Consider the following 15,720-nt stretch of genomic DNA (forward strand, 5'->3'; position numbering starts at 1 on the left):
GCATCTTTCTAATAAAGCCGTCTTTCTCCATAGGACTGTTCCCTGCTGTTTGTTTATTACAGTTTATATGTAGTGAATAGAGGAATCACTACAGCAATAGGGACCCTTTGTACCATTAAAGTGTTGGCGTGCAGCTGCCGGAGGAAACCTAAAGCTACACAGGAAACACGCCATGACCAAAAGTGACCAGTAGCGCAAGCGAGTGGGACGCTCTTTCTGCATACGGATCTATAATTCAACCGGAGGCAAAAGGGAATAGTGAGTCAGTGAAGTTAATTCTATGTGTTTATTGCATTATTAGTCACTGTACGTCTGTGACACACAGATAATATCCCGGCACACAGCTGATATAACAATACTATTAGACATTAAATAGTGAGTCAGTGAAGTTACCTTTATGTGATTATTGCATTATTAGTCACTGTACGTCTGACACACAGATAATATCCCGGCACACAGCTGATATAACAATACTATTAGACATTAAATAGTGAGTCAGTGACGTTATTTCTATGTGTTTATTGCATTATTAGTCACTGTACGTCTGTGACACACAGATAATATCCCGGCACACAGCTGATATAACAATACTATTAGACATTAAATAGTGAGTCAGTGAAGTTATTTCTATGTGTTTATTGCATTATTAGTCACTTTATGTTTATGACACACAGATAATATCCCGGCACACAGCTGATATAACAATACTATTAGACATTAAATAGTGAGTCAGTGAAGTTACCTCTATGTGTTTATTGCATTATTAGTCGCTGTACGTCTGTGACACACAGATAATATCCCGGCACACAGCTGATATAACAATACTATTAGACATTAAATAGTGAGTCAGTGAAGTTATTTCTATGTGTTTATTGCATTATTAGTCACTGTACGTTTGTGACACACAGATACTATCCCGGCACACAGCTGATATAACAATACTATTAGACATTAAATAGTGAGTCAGTGAAGTTATTTCTATGTGTTTATTGCATTCTTAGTCACTGTACGTTTGTGACACACAGATAATATCCCGGCACACAGCTGATATAACAATACTATTAGACATTAAATAGTGAGTCAGTGAAGTTATTTCTGTGTGTTTATTGCATTATTAGTCACTGTACGTCTGTGACACACAGATAATATCCCGGCACACAGCTGATATAACAATACTATTAGACATTAAATAGTGAGTCAGTGAAGTTATTTCTATGTGTTTATTGCATTATTAGTCACTGTATGTCTGTGACACACAGATAATATCCCGGCACACAGCTGATATAACAATAATATTAGACATTGAAAGTATATGGTAAAGTTGTTTTCCTAGGAATAATTAGTCAGTTTATATTACAGTCTCAAGCTGTTTACTGTCCCTTTCGTCAGATCTAGCTTTGTGCCATCTTGGTGTGAATCCTTGTTTAATAAAGATAACATTGTGACAAATTTACCAAGATATTGATTATCTAGAAATAATTGTTATTGTCACTGCTGTTAATTAAAGGGGTATAAAGGGGCAAAAATATTTTAATATGTTAGATCAGTTTATTATTGTACCACTGATTGTTTATAACTATGTATTTAACTCCTGCAAAGTCAGCTATAGAGCAGCAATGTAATACTGGTAGCTAGCTGAGCATATCAGGTGAGCCAATGACAAGAGGCACATGTGTGTAGCCACCAGTCAGCTCTCAGTAGCATATACACTTGATAACATAAGTGAAATTAAAATGACACATTCTATCTGAATCATGAAAGTGTAATTTTCTATCCCTTTAAAGGTAAGGTAAAAATGAGCCCACTAGTTAACGCTATCTTACATAGAATGAAAAATAAGCATAAGTTTAATTCATAGTTATTATCCTAATTGTCGTAATTACTTCTATTTCTACCTTACAAGTACTCGCCCGACACAAATCTTTCCTCTGCCTGACATTATGGAATAGTTGATTGACAGTGTAGATCTATATTAACGTCCAATTAGCTTTCCCCCCCGGGGGGGGCAGCCCATCCATTCCTACATCACTAGATTCCTGAGAGCATGCATTTTACTTGAATCATTGTAGTTCCCTCCATGCTCGTTCGAGAGACGCACATGCTCTGTGCGACCTGTCTTACTATTCAGATGTAAATCTCAGAATAAGTATTGCATCAATACTTTTGATCAATGAATACTTTTTATCGTCAGCAAGTTGTGCATGCGCAGACGATATCTACTTCGTGAACGCGCTTTCACCTGGCGTAGAGAGCGGGTGGACAGAGAAACACGGAAGTGGCATGGGGGCGGAATTGGCAAATAAACGGTAGGAAAAATAAAGATTAGATTGCATCTAAAGTATAGCATCAAAATAAAAATAAAGTTAGTGACTATGTTGTTATTGACTATTAGAATGCTTAGAGGCTTTCAATACCGCTAAAGTTTACCTTTACTTTAGGTATGATTTAAGTTACATAAAATGTCTGTGTATAAAAAGTCTTGCTGGTGATTAATAATCTGGGTTGGGGTAGGTTGGGGGTTCATTTGATATTGTTTTATGTACTGTTAAAGGGACAGAAAAGGCAAAATTAAACTTAAATGGATTGGATAGAACATGCCATTTAAAAAAAAAAAAAAAAAAAAAAACTTTCCAATTTACTTGTATTATAATTTGTGATTAGTTCTCTAAGTATCCTTTGTTAAAGAGTAATCCTAGGTGAACTCAAGAGCGTGCACGTATCTTCAGACAGCAGAGTTTGCAAGAAGATTTATAGCTATGTTATACATAGTTACAAACACTGCTGCACAGAGTACTAAACACACTTACACGCCCCTAAGCTCATATAATATCAGCTTCCTAGGTTTACGCTATAACTAAGGATACCAAAAGATCAAAGCAAATTAGATAATAGAAGGGAATTGAAAAGTTGGGTAAAATTACGTTCTGATTTATCAGCGTTTAACTTTCACTGTCAGATTTGGCTTCTGTATTTGATGATGTTTTCCTAATTATTCTGTGATATTTTGTTTTTAATTATACAAAAAACACAAAATACTGGTCTGGATTCCAATCACTTTTTATTTGCATGAAAAACATTGTATATCATTATATAGTAAACAGCAGCATTACATGATATATGCACACATGGTATAAATATACCTAACACTTGTGCTCTTGATACAAAGGGATTTATCAGACATATAATGTTCCCTTTATATATACAGTATGCGTTATTATCAGTTCTTGTGGCTTCTAACTAACATGAAAACATCTAACAGACATAATATCAAGTTACAGAACATGACACACATATTACATACCCAGTATACATGTAGGTTATAGTAGCCATTTAAATTATACAAAAAACACAAAATACTGGTCTGGATTATAATCACTTTTTATTTGCATGAAAAACATTGTATATCATTATATAGTAAAAATCAGCATTACATGATATATGCACACATGGTATAAATATACCTAACACTTGTGCTCTTGATACAAAGGGATTTATCAGACATATAATGTTCCCTTTATATATACAGTAAGTGCTATTATCAGTTCTTGTGGCTTCTAACTAACATGAAAACATCTAACAGACATAATATCAAGTTACACAACATGACACACATATTACATTGTCTCTGGTATAGGGTCTCTAACAGAGAAAGCTAGTAGATATGTAGATGCGAGACTCAGGAAGATTGTAGATGCATTACCCTCTCATACTAGGGATACAATGCATATTTTGAACAAAATATTAAAATCACACAACAGTCTATACTAGTAACATGTGATGTCGACTCGAGTCCCTCTATACCAGTATTAAGACCGAATGGGGCATTAAAGCGGTGGCACATTTCTTACAGAAAGATACAAATATGGATCTAACCACAAAGGATTTTATCATTAGATTACTTAAGTTTGTATTAACACATAACTATTTTGTGTTCAATGATAAATTCTTTTTACAAATATGTGGTACCGCCATGGGTACGTCGTGCGCACCGACTTATGCAAATATATACCTGGGCTGGTAGGAAGAGATGATAGTGTTCAATGACACCATGAACCAATACATCTCCCACTGGTCCAGGTATATAGATGATATTCTCCTTATATGGGAGGGTCCAATAGAATTATTTGAAAAGTTCATTCAACTACTTAACACCAACCCTTTTGGGTTATTTTTAACATATAATACCAGCTATAATAAAAGTTGAATTTCTGGACCTGACGATCTTTAAACGTGATGAGGAATTAGTGACTGAGGCTTACAGAAAACCTACTGCCACTAACAATATCTAACATGCACAAAGTAACCACCATCCGTCTAAGATCACGAGCCTCCCATATGGAGAATACCTTAGAATAAGGAGAAATTGTACAGATATCAGTTCTTTCAAAAAATCAGCCTTGGAATTGAGAAAGAGATTACTCAAACGAGGTTATTCCAGAAAACTACTAGCTAGAGCCTATCAAAAAGCACTGGCTAAAAATAGGTCTGAACTTCTTCAACCTAACAAAAAATGTGAATCAGACTCTAATGCTATCAGATTCATATTTACTTATAACCACCAAAGTGACAAAGCGAGTTCAATTATCAACAAGTACTTGCATATCCTTAAAAGTGATGATAAGTTAAAAACACTCTTACCTGATAGACCATCTTTCACCTTTAGACGTGCCAATAATTTGATGGATAGTCTAACTAAAAGTCACTTTGATAGGGACAGAAACAAAAAACCCATTCATCAAGGCTCTACCCCGTGTGGACATTGTAAAACATGTCAATTTATGATTAAAAAAGATTCCAACACTGACAGATTTTCAAAGAAGTGAAAAATTAAAACTCATATAAATTGCCAAAGTGTCAATGTCATTTATTGTCTGTCATGTTCATGCAATTTTATTCACACAGGCATGACAACACGTAAATTGAGTACGAGGATCACTGAACATTTAAGTAATAGACGTAATGCCCAGAAAGACCTAAGAGAGGGTAAACAGATAACCAGCATAGCCAAACACCTTTTGCAATATGATGAAAGGTAAAACCACCACCTTTAAATGTTGGGGCCAGGTATTAGAGGGGGTTATACTGAAAGTATATTATTACAAAAGGAAACAGGCTGGATCTTTAAATTGAATTCGGTGATGCTGCATGGGATGAATGAAGCCAATAATTACTGGGTATTTCTGTAAAGATTCTGGGAATCCTCTCTTTTAGTTATAGGGATATAACCGATTCAATTTCTGATTCCATCTCAAACATATATAGTTCTTACTGATTTAGAATAAGAGCCAAAATTCGATCAATAACAGCCATACCCCTGTATTATTTGGAAATAGGGATATAACCCTAAAAGCAAATGAATTATAAAACATTGTGTTTCATAGAGATTGGTTGGGTTTTGGTCTATGATATGATAAGATATGTTTGCTTCAAATGCAAGTCTATATGCCGCCCATAGCACAAATTGAACTACCTGGGTCCTTATTTTACTTTTTTAATAAGACCTTGTGATTTTCTGTACAAGCTTGCCCATGGATTAAAAATATATATAAAAAGGTACCTGACACTTTCCCTACGTACACGCATATGTATTATCATACTAATGCAGTGGTAATATTGGGAATTATCTACTCACCATTTTATAACCATTCTATATGTTTTAAGTGGATTCTATATAAATACAGGTGTATCTATCACGAACATATGCAACTTAGGTTTCAATATTTTGGTGAAGATACCTTATGTCTATAAATCATGGTGCGATGCATCTAAGAAAAATTCTGAGATGTTTTATTATTTGAATTGTATATACACATAAGAGACTTTTTAACATTTAGCGACATTGACCCAATTGTAACTAGTGATCCCAAACATGTCTGCTAAGATATTGCAAGATAAAAATGAGGATCATATGAGATACGGTATTCTAATAACAATTACGGTATACCCTCCTTTTAAACTGGAATCCGTAATTAACAATTTAGCAGATTGAATCATAGACACTCTTTACTATTGGCAATTGCGCATACAGTCCAAACACAAAACGCCAACGCTCATACTCATGATCAACAGCCAATCTGAGCCTGCCCACACACCCCCAGACGTTATGACACGAACGATCAGGATTGGAGTATTAGAGGGGCGGCTTTACTAGATGAGATACGATTGGTTATTGAGGGAGTAGTTGTGTGCTATATCAAGGAGTGGCACCCGGGCCTTGGTTTGTCCTGCCACATTGAAAAAGGCTGATATACCAGCCGAAATGCATTTGTGTTCACTGCAGCACCTCTGTGCTTATTTTTTGGTTTTAATAGCTGTCCGTTGTCCCTGTCACCTGAAGCCGAGGGAGCTGATATCGGCCAGGAAACAGGGGGATAATGTGACTAGCAGATCTTTGGGTACTCTATAGTCTTTATTAAAGGTCTTATTTTTAACTTGAGATTTATTAAAAATTCAATTTTTTATTACTATTAATAGGAATGAGTGCTGTATAAAACCCCACCTTTGAGGTTCCCTTACCTCTTTTGTATTGTTGCATTTATGTAGGGTTAGCACCGGAGTTATTTCCATTTATTCCACTATAAAACTATTACTAGTGCCAGTTCTCCCCTTTTATATTTTCACACATATTACATACCCAGTATACATGTAGGTTATAGTAGCTATTTAAATTAAACTGATTATGATCACGTATGTACCGGTTACCGATATTGTGTCTCATGAAATAAAATCAGTTTCCTCTCAGTAATTCCTCTGGTATATAACATGTACAATGCTAATCATCTATTGCTATAAGAAAAGGTTTATCCACATGATGTGCACATTAAATATATCTCCAAGATGTCAATCATTTGAGTCTGATGTCCTTGTTTATATCATTCTCTAACACTCTATTCATATAAAGACTCCTTTATTCTGTAAATGTAATTATTTCCTCCCCTTTGTAAATCAAACGTACAACTCCTAACGCTGGTATATTAATAAACAACACTGGGGGTGCTTTGGTGTTGAATGGTTGAGTAAACTGGTCAGTATAAGGACAGATCTGTATATTCCTGTGTGGTGTTTGGATTCTATCACATTGATATGAGAGAAACTGAGGTGCACAAATATAGAGGAACAAAGGACAGCTGGAGAGTACTTCCAATCTGGGGCTTTTATAACTGGGATTTAGAAAGTATTATTTACAATAGAATCCTTTTTGATGCTTCTATTTAGAGAGTTTGTTATATTTAGGATAAATGTAAAAAAGGTTTGTACACTGTGTATATAAAGTTTATTTGTGTGTAAATATTTAGCATTTTGTGATACCTGATTTCAATAAAAACCTTTTTCCCACTTTCTAAAAATGTGAAAGGTTTCTTCCCTTGTGAATCCTTTCATGAGTTTTCAGACTACCCTTATGTGTAAAACATTTCCCACACTCTGTACATGTGAACGGCTTTTCTCCTGTGTGACTCCTTTCATGAGTTTTCAGATTACTTTTGTCTGTAAAACTTTTTCCACACGTTGAACATGTGAAAGGCTTTTCTCCTGTGTGAATCCTTTCATGAGTTTTCAGATTACTTTTGTCTGTAAAACTTCTTCCACACGTTAAACATGTGAAAGGCTTTTCTCCTGTGTGACTCCTTTCATGATATATCAGATTACTCTTTAGTGTAAAACATTTCCCACACTCTCTACATATGAAAGGCTTTTCTCCCGTGTGACTCAATTCATGAGTTTTCAGACTAATTATTTGTATAAAACTTTTTCCACAATCTGTACATGTGAAAGGCTTTTCTCCTGTGTGAATCCTTTCATGAGTTTTCAGATTACTTTTGTCTCTAAAACATTTTCCACACTCTGTACATCTGAAAGGCTTTTCTCCTGTGTGACTCCTTTCATGAGTTTTCAGATTACTTTTTTCTGTAAAACTTTTTCCACACTCTATACATGTGAAAGGCTTTTCTCCCGTGTGACTCAATTCATGAGTTTTCAGCTCACTCTTGTGTGTAAAACTTTTTCCACACTCTATACATGTGAAAGGCTTTTCTCCTGTGTGAATCTTTTTATGAGTTTTCAGATTACCCATTTGTGTAAAACATTTACCACACTCAGTACATGTGTGTGGTTTCTCACCTGTGTGAATTTTGTAGTGTTCTAGTAGATGAGACTTCCATCTAAAGCTTTTCTTACATTCTGTACATTTGAAAGGGTTCTCCTCTGTATGAATCATTTGGTTAGACTGTAGACTTTTTTCTTCTTTAATATGTTTTGAAAAATCAGTAAATGTGTGTGGTTTATCCTCTGGGATAATAATTTCATAAATGATTTCCTCTTGTTTGATGACTAAATTACTCTCTGTACATAATGATTGCTGTCCAGTTCCTGCCAATTCACCATCATCTTTTAATATCTTTTGTGATATCCCCAATGTTTGTGAATAGTCATTGGTGTCTAAGATTTTTGGAGTTTGCGGTATCATTCTGATGCTTTCTGTAGTGAAGGAGGGATATGAACTATACAAGTGTTTGTCTGCATAAAAAGAAATGGAATAAAGAAAAATAAGACTGTTTATTCATTATAATATAATCCATCTCAATTAAAAAAAAAATTATACTCAAAAATGTCTTCTGTTTTGTATTAAATGTATTTACCTGTAAATCACAAATTAAAAAAGGATGACATAGAATGTAAACATTACTACATCATAGTAAACTAAAATTACTGAGTTGTGGGTGTTCCATACATGGGAACAATGTAGGCATAAGTGCAGTTATGGATGTTCCATAAGCAAGGTCAGGGCAGGGGAAGGTGGAGTTGCAGGTGTTCTGAGTAATGAACCAGGTCAGGGGGTGAGGTTAGGCAGTTGTTGGACATGGTCTGTCTCAAAGGACTTAGGTTATATTGTATTTTTCCCTCCTCCTCAGCCCAATGGATGTTGCTCCTTCTTTATAACAGTCACTGACACAAATGTTCTTAAAAGATGCAGATATAAATATAATAGTTTATATTCGTTTAATGAGTGATCTATTCTATATTCCCAGTAATTAAAGTCAGCATAATATCTATTTTACTCACCTAACACATATGAGTTCATGCTGATAACAGGCTCCAATGTCTGTGCTCAGGAAGAAGGTTCCCTTATTCACTCCAGTTACATCAATACCTGATATCTCTCAGTGCTCTGGTCGTGTCTGTAAAAAGAGTATTAAATGATTTAGACAGATAACAATAAATAATGGTTCTGATTAACTGTACGTATGGTATAATTAAAGGCACACATAACAATTCATGTGATACAGATCAGCTGTTTAGGTTATTACATATGTGATGTTGATTTACCACAAGCATTTAGCACAGTTAACTATGTGGGTGTTATAATTGCCCCTTAAATATTAATCTTCCCAGATCTATACAACATAATGGTAGAAAATCAATTTAGGTGGGGCCATATCACAATTTTACAAATATATTATAATCTTTGTTTTCTATTATCTATATGAAACAATATTTTCTCCTGAAAGAAATGTTTAAAATCAGTTGTCTAAATATAAGTTAAATTGGATACTGCAGTATTGGTATTGTACTTCCTACTAATTCTCACTGTCAGGCATTTTGTCATGTGCTCCACCCCCAGTCCTTTTGGCAAACTCAGTCCATTTAAAAGGACAAACATATAGAATTACAAAATCAACAAATGCATAATAAAAATACAATGCAATAAAACCTACTTCTCTTTTTAAAGTCATAGTAAATTGTTTTCTGATAAATGTAGTTCCGCACCTGTACCATGTGACAGCTATTAGCCAATAACAGACACATATTTGTATATAATGTGAACTCCTGCATATGCTAAGTAGGAACCAGTGCCTCATAACAGGTAATTTAAAAGGCTGTGTACAATTTGATAATGGAAATAAATTACAAACAGCAAACAGTTATTTTTTTTTAATTAAATAGTTTTTTATTGAATTTTTCAAAAATGAACACAACATGAATAACATTAGCACATAACATTTGTGGAATGTAGTCAAAGTAAAATATAAATACAAATTACAGTCACTGTTGATAACATAAATTAGAGGCACTATATTCAGCGTAGCCGTGTGACCCTAAAGATATGAAGGATATTTCTAAAGAGGGTGAAAAGTAGGAGAGGAAATAAGTTAAAGAAGGGGAGGAGGTGGGGGAGATGAGAAGGTTTTGTGTCAAAGGTACTTTTTAGGTTATATTGTTGTTTTCTGGTCCCATATAAATATGAGGTCTAAGATAAAATAAGCTTTACCTTGAAAGCAGTAGTGGAGTTTTTCCAAAGAGAGAACATGATCACTTCCTTTAGCAATATTTGTAAGGTGGGTGTTGTCGCTTTTTTCCAAAATCTAGGTATTAAATCTCTTGGCGCAATTTATAATACTTTGTAACAATTTCCTATAATACAGACAGGGGATTTGGGGGAGGTCATTGAGGAGTATTATGGAAGGGCGAAGTTCGAGTGTTGTGCCTAATATTGAGTTAATGTGTAAGGTGATGTTTTCCCAAAATGTTTTTAACTGAGGGCAATGCCACCAGATATGGGAGAGTGCCTATTTCCCCGCAATGTCTCCAACACAGTGAGGAGGCACCAGTGAAGATACTGTGGAGTCGGTGGGGTGTGAGGTACCATCTTGATAGGATTTTGTAGTTAAGTTCTACAATGATTGGGGAGATGGATGCTTTCTTAGTCAGTTTAAGGAATTTGCTTCATTGTTTTTCTGTAAACGTTTCTTGCAGTTCATTTTCCCACTTAGTTATGTCTAGGGGTTTATGTGTTGGGAAGCAGCCTCTAAGCATACTATAAATTAATACATAAGGATTCAAATGGTGTGTTAGGTCTAACAAAATTTAGCTTATGTGGATTTATTTGGATTGCGTGACAAATTTAAAGATATACAAACCATTTGTGAAAAGGTGTTCCTATATGTTGTAAGTCATTTTGCGTTCTGAAATGTCAATCTTTAAACAATGAAGATATTGGTAGTTGTTGTAACTGATCGGTTATGGAGATTGTTTGTGTCAATTCGGGATGGAGGAACAATGGGTGTCCCCAGAGTGGGGTGAGAGAGGATATTTGGCTTGAGATTGTGGGATTTAATTGGATGGTTTTGTCCCATGTTTTGAGTGTGCTTGCTACATAGTAGTTGGTGGTGCATGTTGTTGGTCTGTATCTTTAAGGGATCCAACACATCTCACCCAAAGAAGGAAGATTGGGGAGCGCTGCTTCTAGTTGGACCCATGGCTTCAAAGGGTTGTTATGATTCCATGCAGCAATACGTGCTAGATGGGTAGCCCTAAAGTAGTCAGGTTGGGAATTCCTAGGCCACCATCTTTCCTGTTTAGGTATAAAGTCTGTTTTGCTACTCTTAGTCGGTGGTATGACAATATAAATGTTTCTATTTGTTTTTGTTGTGTTGTCAAATAGTAAGAGGGTAGATCAAGTGGGAGTAAATAGTTATTTTGGGAGGATTGTCATTTTTACAGCATTTACACGACCGATCCACGATAAATGGCCATGTTTATGCCATGATTCTAAAAGCTTCTGGGTATCAGTTTGTAATGGAAGGTAATTTAAATTTAATAGCTCTGTTATGTCTGGTGTAATATTGATGCCTAGATAGCGTATAGAGTTGGAGATTGAGAATAGGGTGTTTGAAGTTATATATGTTGTTTTGTCTGTTGTCAGGTTAATGGGTAGGAGGGATGATTTGTCCATGCTGATGGAAAAGTTAGAGAAAACTTTATATGTATCAAGTTCTTTTAGGAGAGTGGGGATGGATGTCCTTGGGGAGCCTATGATGAAGATGATATCATCTGCGAACAGTAGGCATTTTTGTTCTATGGGGTCAAATTTCAGTCCTTTGATGTTTGGATTACATCGGATATGTGTAGCAAAAGTCTCAACCGTAAGGCTAATAGGAGGGGTGATAGGGGGCAACCCTGTTGGGTACCATTTTTAATGGAAAATTTGTCCGAAGTTGAGTCATTAGCGCGAATTACAGCAGTAGGGTTAGTGTATAGGGCCTCTATTCTTGTAATTAATTTTGTAGAGAACCTGAATTTCGACAAGATGGACCACGTGAACTCCCAGTCCACCCTGTCAAACGCCTTCTCAGCATCCGTAGAGAGCAAAATAATTGGGGTTTTGCTATTATTGGAGTAATGTAGAGTTTTAAGTACACAAATGCAATTGTCTTTGGCTTCTCTGCCGGGGATAAAGCCCACCTGGTCAGTATGGATCAGGTAGGGTAGGACTTTATTTATACGAGTGGCTAGAATCTTAGCATATAGCTTTACATCTATGTTCAATAGGGATATTGGCCTATAGTTACATACTTGATATGGGCATTTGCCTGGTTTTTGGATAACCAATATGATAGCCTTCAAGAGATGTTGGGAGAGATTAAAGAGTTGTGGGCTTAATTGTGTTTTAAATAGATGGTAGAATTTGGGGGGTGAAGCCATCTGGGCCTGGGACTTTCCCGGGTGGGAGGGTTTTATTGCCGTTAGAATTTCTTGTATATGGAATGGTTGGTCTAAGGTGGAGGAGTCTTCTGCTGTAAGGGATGGAAGGTTAATATGGGCTAGATAATCTGTAATCGGATTTGTTTTAGAATTGGGATCACATGATTCTAAATTGCATATTGATGTGAAGTATTTAGGAAAGTCCTGTAGTATGGCTATTCTGTCAGAAAAGGTGCGTCCCGTACGGCTTTAAATGTTTTTAATAAATGTTTTGTATTTCTTTTATTTAGGGATCTAGCTAGCATGCGACCCATTTTATTGCCTTCAACAAAAAATTTGCTTTCATTGTGAGGGAGTGCAAATGCGCATTTTTAATTAATTATTTAAAAAGTGTCTCAGTCCCGCTGTTAAGGGGAAGTCGGATTAAGTTTATGTGCCAGTTCAGATTGCATAAGTTTAGAGGTAAGAGTATTATATTGTGCAGTTCTTTGTTGATGTTGTCTCTTTTTGTGTTTGATAAATTCCCCCCATATATAGCATTTGTATGCTTCCCAATTGTTGGATTTAGAAGTATCTAGGGGATTATTAAAAGAAAATAATTCAACTGTTCTCTCCTTTATGTCAGTAAGGATGAGTGGGTCCGAAAATATAAGATAATTGAGCCTCCAGCTTGGACGGCTAAGTGGTAAAGAGGACCAAGTGAAAGTGTCAATCACAAGGGTATTTATACTCGAATGAATGTCATAGCATGAGACAAAAGATAAATACAATACAAAAACCTGACATTTAAACATTGTAAAGACTACAAATATGTGTCTAAGAGCACAATTGGAAACTGTATTGCTATGTCAAATCAACATTAATAACAACATGAACAATGTTAAGCAACTCTGATTAATTAAACATACTTCATTATCATAGTAGGTAATGGTTATTAATGTTAAGATTGAAAGAACTCACAAACTTCTAGAGTCATAGATGGTGATTAATGTTAGAATGTCATTCTGTTTAGTAGCAGAATTTTAGGTAACCTCTGATGCGGTGTGAGTTTCGGATGTAAATTTATTCTTGCTGAGTTTACTAGCTACTTCTGACCAGGTGCTTCTTTGAGGTTTGGGTCGAACTGCAACAACCGATATGGAAGCTTGAGATAACATTTTAGGAACATCTGGAGCTGGTATTCCCAGTGCAGTGCAGAAGGAAGCTGTGTCGGATAGGTCTGTACATTTGATTAGTTTTCCACTTTTGATAATTTGGATGGATACAGGGAAGTCCCATCTATAAGGAACCTTCAGGGATCTTAGATGCATAGTTAGGATGTTAAAGTCTCTTCTTCTCTGCAATATTTTGATGGAGAGGTCTTGGAAGAATTGGCTCTTTGCACCTAAGTATGTAAAGTTGTGCTGTTGTCTAGAAAAGTTCAGTATCTTTTCTCTATCCTTGAAGCTCTGAAAGCTCATCACAATATCTCTGGGAGGATGGTTTTCTGTAGGTTTAGGGCGAAGTGTGCGGTGAGCTCTTTCCAGAGGGATTTCTTAGATAACAACAGAGTTTGCTATTGCCAGGGATTGAAATATCCCTTGGAGGTAGTTGTGAATTGCATCACCTGGAACCTTCTCAGGTATTCCTCTGATTCAAAGGATGTTGCTTCGAGTTCTGTTCTCTATGTCATCTAACTTTTGTTCTAGATCTGTGATCTGTTCTCTTTCAGTAGAAGTATTTTTTATGACATATCTGTCATGTCTTTAGCTATTTCTTCTTGTTCATCCTCCAGTGCTTCAACCCTATATCCAAGCTCATTAATGTCTCTCTTTAATTCGGCACATTCTCCTTTTATGCATGATTTGACATGTGAAATAAGAGCTTCCATCTCTTTCAGATTAACAGGGCCATCAGCATTTACTGGTGTAGGTTCTAGAGGGCTGGTTTGTGCAGCGTTATCAGTGTTCTATGTTAGAATGTCTTCTTCATTGTATTAACAGGATTGGGGCATGTGTGTGGGTACAGCTCTGGTGAGTTTATCCGCTTTAGAAGTTCTGTGATGTGCCATGATAAGTCTTAGTTTAAGCAGATTATTATCTGTAAATTGGGTGATGCCTATGGGGGTAGGGTTGTTCCCTGGGAGTGGGTATTAAAACCTACTCGTCTATTCAGATGTGTTTTCTTATTCAGTTTGTTCTGCATCATATATCACCATGACATTCAGATATCTAATACACATGGATGAGATATGTAGGTAGTCCACACAAGATTTATCTGCTAATTGCATAAGTCTATGATCATTCTGGATTGTGTCATGCAGCAATCTTTTTAGAATTAGCAGTTGAGATGTAAAACTATTATGCAGGACTTACTGTTTGAAGCCGATATCTAAAGTTTCTCAGGCTATGTGTGATGCGTCTCATGGAGATGATTGCTGCGTCACAGCGGTAAATCTTGAGGATCACGTCTAGTGTTACCCTTAACTCTCCTTAGGTAGAGTACATTAGAACAGGAGGTTGTAGGAGCCAGAGAGGGCTCTGCCATGTTCTCAGGGCATTTGGTGGTGTTCGGCCAGATTGCCATGGTTTGGATGTGGCCTGGTATTGAAGCAAACAACAGCGTGTATGAGTAGACCACATCGGTGATCGGGTTGGTCTTGGAGGGCCTTTAGGATTAAGGCTGAGCTATCCCTGTACATTCCCCAGTAACTGGTGCAATTTTGGGGGATGTGATGCTGGCGAGTGGTGGGTTTCAAGCGAACCGCACTCAGAGCTTCAGAAAGGTGCAGACATCATGGACATATGCATGCTCCACACTCCACCCCAGCAAACAGTTATTTTATATAAAAAATAAAGCTAAAGGTGAAATGTCCCATACACTTTATACACCGGTAAAACAAGTCATTAGTAACACAATTAAAGGGACAGCAAAGCCAAAATTAAACTTTTATGATTAGAATTTAAACAACTCTCCAATTTTCTTCTATTATAAAATCTGCTTTATTCCCTTGGGGAACTTTGTGGCAAAGCATATAATGCACTATGGTGCGCTAGCTGCTGATTAGTGGTCACACATACAAGACTCTTGCCATTGGCTAACCTTATGTGCTCAGCTAGATCCCAGTAGTGCACTGCTTCAATAAAGGATATCTAGAAAATGAAGCAAATATGATAATTGAAGTCAGTTGGAAAGTTGTTGAAAATTATTTGTTCTATTTAAATTATGAAAAACATTTGGGTTTCTTGTTATTTTAAAGGG

General features: G+C 36.1%; 1 protein-coding gene across 1 annotated transcript in view; it reads right to left on the bottom strand.

Annotated features, from left to right (window-relative positions):
- LOC128661265 (uncharacterized) overlaps positions 1-15,720 on the bottom strand; it is a 744,180-nt gene that overhangs the window by 572,701 nt on the left and 155,759 nt on the right. The window contains exon 12 of the mRNA XM_053715539.1: positions 7,345-8,514. Within this exon, the coding sequence (XP_053571514.1) occupies positions 7,345-8,514 (1,170 nt within the window). The remainder of the gene's footprint in view (positions 1-7,344; positions 8,515-15,720) is intronic.

The sequence above is a fragment of the Bombina bombina genome, chromosome 5 (genome assembly GCF_027579735.1).
Source record: "Bombina bombina isolate aBomBom1 chromosome 5, aBomBom1.pri, whole genome shotgun sequence".
NCBI lineage: Eukaryota > Metazoa > Chordata > Amphibia > Anura > Bombinatoridae > Bombina > Bombina bombina.